Source organism: Seriola aureovittata, chromosome 4 (genome assembly GCF_021018895.1).
Source record: "Seriola aureovittata isolate HTS-2021-v1 ecotype China chromosome 4, ASM2101889v1, whole genome shotgun sequence".
Classification (NCBI taxonomy): domain Eukaryota; kingdom Metazoa; phylum Chordata; class Actinopteri; order Carangiformes; family Carangidae; genus Seriola; species Seriola aureovittata.
Window position 1 is genome coordinate 6,452,942 of NC_079367.1, and position 14,166 is coordinate 6,467,107.

The 14,166-nt window shown below is 36.4% G+C and overlaps 1 protein-coding gene across 2 annotated transcripts; it reads left to right on the forward strand.

The window, feature by feature from the left end:
* Nucleotides 1-1,209: 1,209 nt before the first annotated feature.
* On the forward strand, nucleotides 1,210-9,250 carry LOC130168022 (heat shock protein beta-7-like). Of its 2 annotated transcripts, XM_056374591.1 has the most exons (5): nucleotides 1,210-1,318; nucleotides 1,517-1,615; nucleotides 4,754-4,971; nucleotides 7,134-7,294; nucleotides 8,508-9,250. In XM_056374591.1, exons 2-5 carry the CDS (start codon nucleotides 1,533-1,535, stop codon nucleotides 8,697-8,699), a joined length of 654 nt encoding a protein of 217 aa, XP_056230566.1. In that variant the 5' UTR covers nucleotides 1,210-1,318; nucleotides 1,517-1,532; the 3' UTR covers nucleotides 8,700-9,250. The 2 variants fall into 2 exon arrangements, with proteins under 2 accessions (XP_056230566.1, XP_056230567.1); XM_056374592.1 differs by lacking the exons at nucleotides 1,210-1,318; nucleotides 1,517-1,615 and having other exon boundaries at nucleotides 4,695-4,971.
* Nucleotides 9,251-14,166: the final 4,916 nt, after the last annotated feature.

A 14,166-nucleotide genomic window follows, 5' to 3' on the forward strand; every position in this document is an offset into this window, starting at 1 on the left:
GGCTCTAATTAGATAATGAACTATCACGTTCACCTCTTTCGACATCATTTACTACTGGATATTCACACCACCATAAAGCCTGCTGCAATTAGCCCCCTGACATGACGACATCATCATTATCAAGTTATTACCGGGGGAGAGGGCGGCAGTCAGAGAGAAACCGCACAGGGTCGAGCCGGTCTTAGTGATTCTACAGGAGTGAGTATTTCATTTTTCCATGACATCATGGGTCCCCGGGGAGCGCTCTAATCCAATTGGTGGTCCTCGGAGGGAAAGGGGAGGGAACTATCAGAGCAGGACCTAACGGATTTCAAATCAAGTCCCTTGTGTGTGTGTGTATGTGCATGATCATCTTGGGGTTTTTTTTGTTGTTTTTTTTTGACATTTGGACCTCCCACAAACACACACACACACACACACACACGTCTGGTGTGAATAAGATGCTCCATGATGAGGTTTCTAAAAATATGAAAATGGAGGGAAAAAGGCTCAATCTGAAACCAATCAAATAATAGTCTGAGTGTATGCAGCCTTGTTTGAGAAAGTGTGTAAAATTAATAGAAAAAACGTATTTTATACAATGGTAAATGCACATGCAGGTGAATATAAAAAATGAGATGCTTCCTTGCTGAGTTGGATTGAAAGATTGCAAGATGGAGCCGTGTTAGCTGTTTCACCCAGCTTCCTGTCTTTATGCTAAGCTAGGCTAATAGCGTCCTGCCTCTGGCTACATACTTAAAACAAAAGACATGAGTGTGGTATCGAACCTCTAATCTTAACTCTCGGCATGAAAGTGATAAAGCATATTTTGCAAAATGTTGGGACTATTCCTTTAAGGATAGAGAGTTAAGAAACCATAAGTAGTTGAGGGTTTGGCGATAAAGTAATGTGTTTTTTCCGTGATGATATTGACTATTTGTCCTAATTCTACCAAGCAGAATGTTTTTGATTCTGCATTTAAGTTACATAAGTTTAAGCCTAATGCTTCTGAGGGGTTAAACACCACCATCCAACAGAGACTCCTGTCCACAGGTAGAAGCGGGAGACAAGATCTACGGGAGGGCGTCAATCAGACCAATACACCGGCAGCTCATTACCTTGATGTGGGGGGGGGGGTGTTATCAGGATGTGGCTGTGTTGCTGGATTTAACCTTTAAGACTGCCTCTCTTTTCCATGTGCCTTGCTAGTAGGTGAAGCTGAGTCATGACCTGCACCTGACTTTGCAGACAGAGGAGCCCAGCCGGGCCAGTCTGATGATGGGTCATGTACGAGGGAGGGTACAGACCAGTGAACAAACAGACTGCGGTAAAATGTCAGGTAGGTGCATAAGTTTCCCACATATTCCAGATCCTTTGCAAACCAAGAGAATCAAAGTCTGCTTGTTTAAAAGTGCCGCATCTCTGCTTTATTTAATCCTGACTTCAGAATCACAAGAACAGGGATCTCTGTCGTTCTCATTTGCAGTTCTCTCTCACTTTCATTCAGTCTATTCTTTTATTTTCTCTCCACCTCCAGGTCGCATTTTGTTCTGATGATCTTTTTGGCACCTAAATTAACCGGTAGATGGAGCACCAGAAAGACTGAGTCAGACGCTGCATTTACTGATAATATAAGGTGATGTATCCAAGTCTCTGATTTCCTTTAATGATTCAAGCACCTCATACAATGTCACATCATACAATGTTTGTAATTGTTTATGTGAGTTTATGTTACGTAATGTCAGTGACAAATGTGAAAAAATATAGTTTACAGCTTTATCCTCTTCTAGATCCTTGTATCTATATTATACTGCAGATAAATACAGTCTATATTGGTACCAAGACCGAGTAAAAGAAAGACATACACAAAAAAGACTTCATTTTTCTTCGAGGGGCAAATCTCATCTCGTCTTGGCTGTGGAATCGGGGTGGAACCACATCTGATTTTTCCCAGTTCAGGCAGCCATGAAAAGATGAGATCTCTGCGACAGAGTGAGAAATCTGATTTTGAGGCTTGGGTCTGAATGGCTGCTGCACACGCTGTGAACTGAACATAACTAGTGGTATTTGGGTCAAGACTTAAATAAATCCTCATATCTTGTTTTATTTTTGAATCTTAAGATGTCTGTGACTGCTTGAATCCAGAATATCAATACATGACACAGAGCTATGTATGTTGACAGTTTAATATCAATAAAGCGATCCTAGCAGTTCTGAGGCTTTACCATAGACTGTATATAAAGATGGATGCCGTCGCCATCTTGGCAGTGCCTGACTCCACTTGCCTCCTGACTAATCCATAAATGGGCATAGAGGATGGTGCAACCTCCCGTTAGCACAGCTAGGCTCCTGGACATCTTCCTCGAAGGCTAAGCTAAGGCTAATTAATTTGCTGGCAAGTTAGCAAGTTAACAAGCTAAGCTAACCAGCCAGGTATGGTGAGCGCAGACACTGATAACTGCTAATTAGTGCTAAATGATACTAGAAATTCCTCAGATTCACATTCAGTTATTTGAATTAGTCCCACCTGTCACTCAAACTGTCCACACTCTCAATTTTGGATTTTAACATGGTAGTCTTTGGGGATTGACTCACTTTTGGAGCCAGCCTCAAGTGGTCATTCAAGGTACTGCACTTTTTGGCACTTCTCTGTTAGCTTCACTTTTCAGCCCCAGATGTTGTCACTTGAGCCACTGGTGCTTTCAGCTAAATGCTAATTTCAGCATGCTAATCAGCTCAAGACAATGCTAACATGTTTGGCAGGTGATATCCTTTTTGTTCAAGTCAGAAAAACCATTCGTGTTAGTTGGGTTTCACCTCTTATGGTACCAGTCTCAATATGTAACATAGCAGAAGTAGCTAATTCAGGGTTTAGGGTCATGTCGGAATAATGTGTGAATACTCTAGGCCTACTTTGTTTATAATGGTTTCTATAGAGGTTTCCCTCTTCTTCATTCTGCCAACATGTAAATGCAACTTGTTCATCCGGTTCACAAGCATGCTAACATGCACTATATTAGCACAGCGGAGGCTAATGGGGATTTATTCATAAATATAAGAACTGGACAAATAAAGAATTTGACCTAATGTTTCCTGGGATGATTAACAGTTTCACAGTTGTCCATCCAAAAATTGTTGAGTTATTTCAACCTGGAATAAAGTGATGGACGACCAACTGACAGACGCAAATATTTTATGTCAAGAATTAAATTTGAAAGGCACTCAGCTGGATTTAAATATAAATCAATATTTCTTTTTTTTCACTATGATTAATTGATGGTAAAAAACATTAAGTGAAACTTCTCTGATATTCCTCTCCTCTCCTCAGCTCCTCAGTGTCTTGTCTGCTTTCGCCTTATTAACTTCAGGTCATAGTTCCCTTTCCTCTGAATTGAGCACCTACTAAAGATACACCATCTGTTAGAGGTGAGGAGAGATCCTGTGTAAAAGGGTCTGGAGACCACAATGTTCTGCCCAGAGAATAAAATCTACTCCCAGTGGATTTACTGGACCTCTGGCAGGGGAGCTGAATATATGAACTCCTCTATTGCTGACTGTGAAGAGTCGAAGGAGACAGCTGAGTCTCTACATTTTAAAAAATGTCTATTATCCTGCACTTTTCAGGTCATATCATATAAAGTGGAGATTTTTTTAAACTATTTTTTGAAAAAGCCTTTTTTCTGTAATAGATTTATTAATGCATTTATTTTACACAAGGACAGATTCACCTGAGAGCACAAAGTGGGACTGTCATGTTGATGTATGCTGCTTCTATTAACTGGTAACTTGTTTCTCACAGGTGAAGTGTACCTGCTATGACTGAGGTTACATTATTTTGAAAGGCGAAATTGAATGAAAACACAGACACACACACACACACACACACACACACACACACACACACACACACACTATAAAAGTATTAATATGACAGTCTTGAATGTCATTGTTGACATATGGCAGCGCTTGGAGGACAACTGTGTCAATAGGCGAATGTCACTACAATTAAAGCCTTTAAAAGCAGGAATGTGAAGGTCAACTGGGACTGCAAAAAAACATCAAATTTTTGTGATTTTTGGCCTTGAATTTATTCCCTCAGGAAGCACTCTACATTTCAGATTTGAACTTTAGAGTGTATCTGTTATTCCATTAGCAGGTAAGCAGAATTTAAATGGACAATTTTTTCTTGAATTATTGATAAAGTGTTCACATTGTTTGCAGGCTCAGTATAACGGACGACCTGACCACTACACCACTTTGCTATTTCTGACCACATGCCAGAAGCATCTACGGGCCCCCTTCATCCTTATCTCTATTGTGTGTGTGTGTGTGTGTGTGTGTGTGTGTGTGTGTGTGTGTGTGTGTGTGTGTGTGTGTGTGTGTGTGTGTGTGAATAAGAAGGGGGTCTTCACTCCTTATCAGTTTGTCCGTTACATTCTTGGCTCCAGTGGCTGAATGAACTGCCATTTATGGCTAAAGGAAAGGCACAATATAGAGCTCATGCTGTGCTCTACTGACCCACAATGCACCAGGACTTTATAAAAACCCACAACAAAAACCCCTGGACAGTGAGAGAGAGGTTAATAGCTTTTGGTAACCCACTTTCTTGAATCTGTTTTGTCAGTGTTTATTCTGAAGAGGCTTAACAGAAAGCATATTTGAGGAAAGGTCTTGGTTTCTGAGGCTTGCCAGAGTAAAGAAAAGGACTGTGTTTTCAAATTGTGTAAGGATACTAAATATAATCCTGTACTATGGCATCTCTGACATCCTCCAGCCGCAGGTCCTCCTCATCCTACCGCTCATCGTCACGTTACAGCACCTCCAGCTCCTATCGGTCAGAGGGATCGCTGGGCGGATCATCCGAATGTCTGGACCCCCTCTTTGAGCCGTTTCTGGACTCTGCTGATCATTCCAGTCTGTTTGGAGAAGAGGGACCTGGAAGCTGCTTGACCCCCTTCAGCAGGCAGAACAGATCCTCCTATGGACTCACTGGTAAGCTGTCAAGCTTTCTGTTCTTGCACAGCATGCAGTTTTCAACGACAAAAGACAAATGCACCACTAATGTTTTAACGAAGTTAATTTGATTTAGACAAAATCAGGTGTTTCTTCTCTAGCCAGTGACCTCGCATTTTACTTTTATTTGATCAGCTAGCTAGTTAAATACACATTAGCTAAGTCACTTAAATACACACTTCCCAGACAGCAAAATTAAACTTCTGGCCCAACCTATGTCTTGGTCGTTGGCCCAAGTTTGGCTCATATACTTCCACATCTGGGCAGATTCTCTGTGTGTGCCAGAATTGGTCCAGATGTGGATGTATCGACTGACAATCATGCTGCATTTGGGCCAGATACACGTAAATATTGTTCCAAAAGACTCAAAGTCAGAGCTTAATGTAAAAAGTCAGCATTCTTATCAGCATTGTTCTTGCACTTAAGAGATAGTTATTTTCTACATATGATAAAGAAAAATAATAACAGAAAAATGTTTTCACGTTTTACAAGAAACAGATCAGGCAACGTTAGCTGTGGTCACTGGAATGCTAACTTCCCCAGATCCAATAAAGCGCACAACAGAGCTGTTAAAATTAGCATCTGATCAATTAGCATCCAAGACTAGTTTCCACACAACAGGGAAATACTATATGTGGTAAATGTGACGTTGTAACTTGTAATCCCACAAACTAATGTGGTTAGATAACAAAATGCTGCATGGCCTTGGAAGTAATGCTAGGCTACTATGGTAGCTGCTTGGACATGCTAAGGTTGATAGAATAGATAAACACGCTGTTTAATCTGTTCTTCGCCTTTTTGTAGTTTGTTAAGCTTACTATAATATGGCAATTCACAGTCACTGTGTAGAGGTGGGGTTTAGCAAACAGTCAATCACCCAGGATAAATGACTTAATCACAAAGGGCCTTTAAAAAAATATGAGTGATAAATGTTATTTATTTTTTATTATTGTAATGTTAAAAAGTTCCATATAAAGGTCAACTGAGCTTCAACATGCTTCACATTAACAGTTTCAGAGCGGTTGAGGTGTTGGTGCCTTGTTCATGGGCACAGCCTTGGTACAGCAGAGTCTTCTTGATTCATTTTCTCCACCAGCAGGGAAGAGGCATTAGTATCTCACATTACAGTGACAAGTTGATTGAGAGAAAAAGCACCACAGAGAAGTAAAAGACCTGCGGGCTCAAAGAGAGTAATGAGCCAGAGCCGTAAGAGCTTCTGTGTACTGTGAGAGAAAGAGTCTGCATGACTCCAGACGCCGTCCACTGGGCCACATAAAAAACTAACAATGAGAAGAAAAAAAAAAAAACAGAAGCTTGTACAGACTTGTATATTGTAATATGCAGTGTTACACTTCTGCTGCAGCACAAAGCAGTAACAACTGCCGTAAAAAAAATAAATAAATAAAGGTTTATTATCGCTATGTCAACACCGTATAAAAATGACATGCGAACTGATGATGGCTCTCAAAGCTTTCACAAAACATCAAATAAAAAAGTGGACCCACAAGTGTTTGATGCTCTAACTGAGTCTCTTCTTTAGTGATTTGCATTTTTCAAACTGGCTGTAAAACAGATTTACAGCCTAAACAGGAAGCTTCAGTCTCTCACGGCTTTTAATGACCTTTGTGTTGTGGTCTGAACATAAAATATAAAAACACCAGAGCAATAGCTTGAATATATGGAGCTCTTAAGAGTTCAATATTAAATAAATAAATAAAACATACGTTATGAAATGCATAAATTACATCAATTAGCCTAGCAATGTAAAATAAACCAATGATTGAGCAGTTTATAGTGAAATACTTTAAGAAAACTCATTATTATGTTATTCCACCAGTCTAATTTTCATAATAAGAGTATCCTATTAAGTTCATATAATTTCACATTTTATTTGGTAATGCTACTTTTTATGCTACCAAATTTCTTTTAAGCAAGCTAACTAAACAGCTGCTATCAAATGTATCCATACCTTTCATTCAAACATTTCTATTAAGAAAATGCTTCTCAACATTCCCATTAACTGTATTCTTATTTACGTTTCTATGTGTATGAGTTGCAATGTTAAACTGACCATCCATTCACTGCTCTACATGTTCCCTCAAACCTTTACGTGTCCTGTGATGTGTTTATTCCCCCTGCAGCTCCTGTGGGTGGCACTGTATCAGGTCGCCAGAGCAGCGTAGGCGGCGGGGTGCGTTGCCTGGGAGACAGCTACTACATGTCTGCTGATGTCAGCCAGTTTGAGCCGCATGACATAGTGGTGATGGCCTACAAACACCGTGTTGTCATTCAGGCCCAAAAGGTGTGTGAGTATAAATCAGCTGAGGTGTTTTAATGTAAGTGAACATGATTCAAGTGTTTTCATGCACACATACGCAATTACATTGCAATTATCACTTTCATGTATGACTGCGGGGATGAATCTGAGGTTTGGATGAACTTACTCATGTCTGCTGTTTGACTGACAGTTATCATTTAAGATAAAATATAATTTTAATTTAATACATAATGTTTACACTTTATTATTTAATCTGAACTTTCTCAAAATTCTCAAATGTCATCAGAGAAGCCGTAGGACTATATGTCTTAAATATCTCAGTAACTATTTGATGGATTCCCATAAAAAAAAACCCCACAACATTCATGAATCCCAGAGTCTCCAGATGACTTTTGTGATCCAGTGAATTTACCTGTAATGCCACCATGAGGTTAAAACTTGTAGTTTTAAGCTTTTGGGTGGATTTACTACGTAATTTGGTGCAGACGTTCATGTTGTTTTGAGGATAGACTGTAGTAACCTTGGGGATCCCTTCACCTTTATTCAATTTGTCCAGCACTTTGGTTTATGAGCAAATACCTGCAAAACTAGTAACATTCCCATCAGCCTCAGTTGTACTTTGTAATTAGTGCTATGAGGAAACGTTAGCAAACGTAATGCTAACATGAGCATGTTCTGTCATTGTGAGCATCTTAGCATTTAGCTGAAAGCACCTTCCTACTATATATGACTGCAGATATTAATCAATCATGCACAAACAACAAACAACACATCCATCATGTCGGTCACACATCTACTGTGAGCTGATGTGTAGAAAAGCTTCCCCGCTCTCTGTCTCGCACTCTGTCTTTTCCTCTTCCCTCACAGTTTGAAGTTAAAGAGTGAAAAGATGAGAGAGTGGAGGAGTGAGTAGGGAATGTTTCTGCTGTGATGCAGGACGATCAGCAAATTGGTAAAACTCAACAACCGTTCAGCTCACCTAGTCTTTAGAGAGAACTAGTCGTGTTCATTTCCTGCTTCCTCTCCTCTCCTTCCATTGCAGCGCTCACCTCTTCACCTCCTTCTCTTTCACTGGTTCTCACCCTCTTTTCTCACCCTCACGCCTTTCTTTGGCCCTGTTGCTCTTCTCACTTCCTCCTCTCATCCTCTCTGCTCGATGACCTTTCCAGCAGCTCATCCCCAGAATCAATCAGTCCTTCCACAGCTCCTTTTCTAACTCTCAGTGTACATCTTTCAGGTTTTGGATGATGGAAGCATCAGTGACACCTTCACCCATAAGTCCCTGTTCCCAGAGGATATGGACCCCCTGTCGGTCAGCGGGACCCTTAACCCTGATGGTAACCTGGTGGTGAGTGTCCGGCGGACCACAGCGCTTGGTGGGCTGGAGCCCCCGGGAGTACCCACCTACCCCAGCGAGGCTCATCTTTGACTTGTGGCCTCATAGTGTTCCTGATTATCTAATCTACCATTGTTTTAACATTATTACTTTATAATCAATAATGGCATCAGAATTTAAATGAATTGAGTCTGTGAATTATATTTAATATTAATGTAATTTGCTTTATTGTTTACAGTATATCCATGATGATGATCCCTTATCCTTTAGTCTCTCACAAGGTTGTCTTGTCTGTGTTTTCCCCTTATCAAAATTTTTATATCATTATTTGCTGTAAATCTGCAGCTCGTTAAGTTTGTGAGGTCATGGTGTGGTGATGGAGACATTGGAGGAATAAAAATAAGTCTATCCAAATAAAAATAAAACAATCTTTAAGTTTAGTTGTTGGAGGTTTGATGGGTTTTGTTGGGTTACTCTCATCTCACTGAGTCAGAATTTATCTTTTTACTTGACCCATGCAATGAATCTGCTTTTTTCAAGTTCATGTTGTAAATTCATAATATTCATGAAAGTTTGAAAAACTACAGGAAGTCACTAACTTTGTAGTATTACACTGAGTGAAGAAGTTCCAATAAATATCTGTTTTTTACAAAAACAACTGTGTGATTATCTTTTGTTGATTTTAATGGTTGTTTCTTTAATATAAGCTTTTCACCATCATAGTCCAACACTTACTACAACATTTCATATTATGAAGTATTTTGAAGTTTTTATGACTAATACAGTGTCATTTTTTCACATTTTTTGCCATACTATACTATGTCGTTTTTTCAAATTTTTTGCCATACTATACTATCTGTTTTTTTTTACTTTTAACGCCTTAGTATACTATAACAATCTTTGTAACTTACTTTATTATGACGTATTTTGAAGTTTGTATGCCTTATTATACTAAGTATTTTTTTCAAATTTTTTGACCATACTATACTATGTGTTTTTTTTTACTTTTAAAGCCTGACTATACTATTACATGTTTGTAACTTACTATATAATGATGTATTTTGATGTTTTTATGCCTTATTACACTGAGTCATTTTTTCAATTTTTTTGCCATACTATACTATGTCGTTTTTTCAAATTTTTTGCCATACTATACTATCTGTTTTTTTTTACTTTTAACGCCTTAGTATACTATTACATCTTTGTAACTTACTATATTATGAAGTATTTTGAAGTTTTTATGACTTATTATACAGTGTCTTTTTTTCACATTTTTTGCCATACTATACTATGTCGTTTTTTCACATTTTTGGCCATACTATACTATGTGGTTTTTTTGACTTGTAACGCCTTAGTATACTATTACATCTTTGTAAGTTACTATATTATGAAGTATTTTGAAGTTTTTATGACTTATTATACAGTGTCTTTTTTTCACATTTTTTGCCATACTATACTATGTCGTTTTTTCACATTTTTGGCCATACTATACTATGTGTTTTTTTTTACTTTTAACGCCTGACTATACTATTACATGTTTGTAACTTACTATATAATGATGTATTTTGATGTTTTTATGCCTTATTACACTGAGTCATTTTTTCACATTTTTTGCCATACTATACTATGTCGTTTTTTCACATTTTTGGCCATACTATACTATGTGGTTTTTTTGACTTGTAACGCCTTAGTATACTATTACATCTTTGTAAGTTACTATATTATGAAGTATTTTGAAGTTTTTATGACTTATTATACAGTGTCTTTTTTTCACATTTTTTGCCATACTATACTATGTCGTTTTTTCACATTTTTGGCCATACTATACTATGTGTTTTTTTTTACTTTTAACGCCTGACTATACTATTACATGTTTGTAACTTACTATATAATGATGTATTTTGATGTTTTTATGCCTTATTACACTGAGTCATTTTTTCACATTTTTTTGCCATACTATACTATGTCGTTTTTTCAAATTTTTTGCCATACTATACTATCTGTTTTTTTTTACTTTTAACGCCTTACTATACTATTACATCTTTGTAACTTACTATATTATGAAGTATTTTGAAGTTTTTATGACTTATTATACAGTGTCTTTTTTTCACATTTTTTGCCATACTATACTATGTCGTTTTTTCACATTTTTGGCCATACTATACTATGTGGTTTTTTTGACTTGTAACGCCTTAGTATACTATTACATCTTTGTAACTTACTATATTATGAAGTATTTTGAAGTTTTTATGACTTATTATACAGTGTCTTTTTTTCACATTTTTTGCCATACTATACTATGTCGTTTTTTCACATTTTTTGCCATACTATACTCTCTGTTTTTTTTTACTTTTAACGCCTTACAATACTATTACATCTTTGTAACTTACTATATAATGAAGTATTTTGAAGTTTTTATGCCTTATTATACTGAGTCATTTTTTCACATTTTTTGCCATACTATACTATGTCGTTTTTTCACAATTTTGGCCATACTATACTATGTGGTTTTTTTGACTTGTTACGCCTTAGTATACTATTAAATCTTTGTAAGTTACTATATTATGACGTATTTTGAAGTTTTTATGCCTTATTACACTGAGTCATTTTTTCACATTTTTTGCCATACTATACTATGTGTTTTTTTTTACTTTTAACGCCTTAGTATACTATTACATCTTTGTAACTTACTATATTATGAAGTATAACAACACATCCATCATGTCGGTCACACATCTACTGTGAGCTGATGTGTAGAAAAGCTTCCCCGCTCTCTGTCTCGCACTCTGTCTTTTCCTCTTCCCTCACAGTTTGAAGTTAAAGAGTGAAAAGATGAGAGAGTGGAGGAGTGAGTAGGGAATGTTTCTGCTGTGATGCAGGACGATCAGCAAATTGGTAAAACTCAACAACCGTTCAGCTCACCTAGTCTTTAGAGAGAACTAGTCGTGTTCATTTCCTGCTTCCTCTCCTCTCCTTCCATTGCAGCGCTCACCTCTTCACCTCCTTCTCTTTCACTGGTTCTCACCCTCTTTTCTCACCCTCACGCCTTTCTTTGGCCCTGTTGCTCTTCTCACTTCCTCCTCTCATCCTCTCTGCTCGATGACCTTTCCAGCAGCTCATCCCCAGAATCAATCAGTCCTTCCACAGCTCCTTTTCTAACTCTCAGTGTACATCTTTCAGGTTTTGGATGATGGAAGCATCAGTGACACCTTCACCCATAAGTCCCTGTTCCCAGAGGATATGGACCCCCTGTCGGTCAGCGGGACCCTTAACCCTGATGGTAACCTGGTGGTGAGTGTCCGGCGACCACAGCGCTTGGTGGGCTGGAGCCCCCGGGAGTACCCACCTACCCCAGCGAGGCTCATCTTTGACTTGTGGCCTCATAGTGTTCCTGATTATCTAATCTACCATTGTTTTAACATTATTACTTTATAATCAATAATGGCATCAGAATTTAAATGAATTGAGTCTGTGAATTATATTTAATATTAATGTAATTTGCTTTATTGTTTACAGTATATCCATGATGATGATCCCTTATCCTTTAGTCTCTCACAAGGTTGTCTTGTCTGTGTTTTCCCCTTATCAAAATTTTTATATCATTATTTGCTGTAAATCTGCAGCTCGTTAAGTTTGTGAGGTCATGGTGTGGTGATGGAGACATTGGAGGAATAAAAATAAGTCTATCCAAATAAAAATAAAACAATCTTTAAGTTTAGTTGTTGGAGGTTTGATGGGTTTTGTTGGGTTACTCTCATCTCACTGAGTCAGAATTTATCTTTTTACTTGACCCATGCAATGAATCTGCTTTTTTCAAGTTCATGTTGTAAATTCATAATATTCATGAAAGTTTGAAAAACTACAGGAAGTCACTAACTTTGTAGTATTACACTGAGTGAAGAAGTTCCAATAAATATCTGTTTTTTACAAAAACAACTGTGTGATTATCTTTTGTTGATTTTAATGGTTGTTTCTTTAATATAAGCTTTTCACCATCATAGTCCAACACTTACTACAACATTTCATATTATGAAGTATTTTGAAGTTTTTATGACTAATACAGTGTCTTTTTTTCACATTTTTTGCCATACTATACTATGTCGTTTTTTCACAATTTTGGCCATACTATACTATGTGGTTTTTTGACTTGTTACGCCTTAGTATACTATTAAATCTTTGTAAGTTACTATATTATGACGTATTTTGAAGTTTTTATGCCTTATTACACTGAGTCATTTTTTCAAATTTTTTGCCATACTATACTATCTGTTTTTTTTTACTTTGAACGCCTTAGTATACTATAACATCTTTGTAACTTACTTTATTATGACGTATTTTGAAGTTTGTATGCCTTATTATACTGAGTATTTTTTTCAAATTTTTTGACCATACTATACTATCTGTTTTTTTTTACTTTTAACGCCTTAGTATACTATTACATCTTTGTAACTTACTATATTATGAAGTATTTTGAAGTTTTTATGACTTATTATACAGTGTAATTTTTTCACATTTTTTGCCATACTATACTATGTCGTTTTTTCAAATTTTTGGCCATACTATACTACGTGGTTTTTTTACTTTTAACGCCTTATTATACGATAACATCGTTGTAACTTACTATATTATGATGTATTTTGAAGTTTTTATTCCTTATTATACTGAGTCATTTTTTTGAATTTTTTGCCATACTATACTATGTCGTTTATTCAAATTTTTGACCATACTATACTATGTGGTTTTTTTGACTTTTAACGCCTTACTATACTACTATATCTTTGTAACTTACTATATTATGAAGTATTTTGAAGTTTTTATGCCTTATTATACTGAGTCATTTTTTCAAATTTTTGACCATACTATACTATGTCGTTTTTTCACAATTTTGGCCATACTATACTATGTGGTTTTTTTGACTTGTTACGCCTTAGTATACTATTAAATCTTTGTAAGTTACTATATTATGACGTATTTTGAAGTTTTTATGCCTTATTACACTGAGTCATTTTTTCACATTTTTTGCCATACTATACTATGTCGTTTTTTCAAATTTTTTGCCATACTATACTATCTGTTTTTTTTTACTTTTAACGCCTTAGTATACTATTACATCTTTGTAACTTACTATATTATGAAGTATTTTGAAGTTTTTATGACTTATTATACAGTGTCTTTTTTTCACATTTTTTGCCATACTATACTATGTCGTTTTTTCACATTTTTGGCCATACTATACTATGTGGTTTTTTTGACTTGTAACGCCTTAGTATACTATTACATCTTTGTAACTTACTATATTATGAAGTATTTTGAAGTTTTTATGACTTATTATACAGTGTCTTTTTTTCACATTTTTTGCCATACTATACTATGTCGTTTTTTCACATTTTTGGCCATACTATACTATGTGTTTTTTTTTACTTTTAACGCCTGACTATACTATTACATGTTTGTAACTTACTATATAATGATGTATTTTGATGTTTTTATGCCTTATTACACTGAGTCATTTTTTCAATTTTTTTGCCATACTATACTATGTCGTTTTTTCAAATTTTTT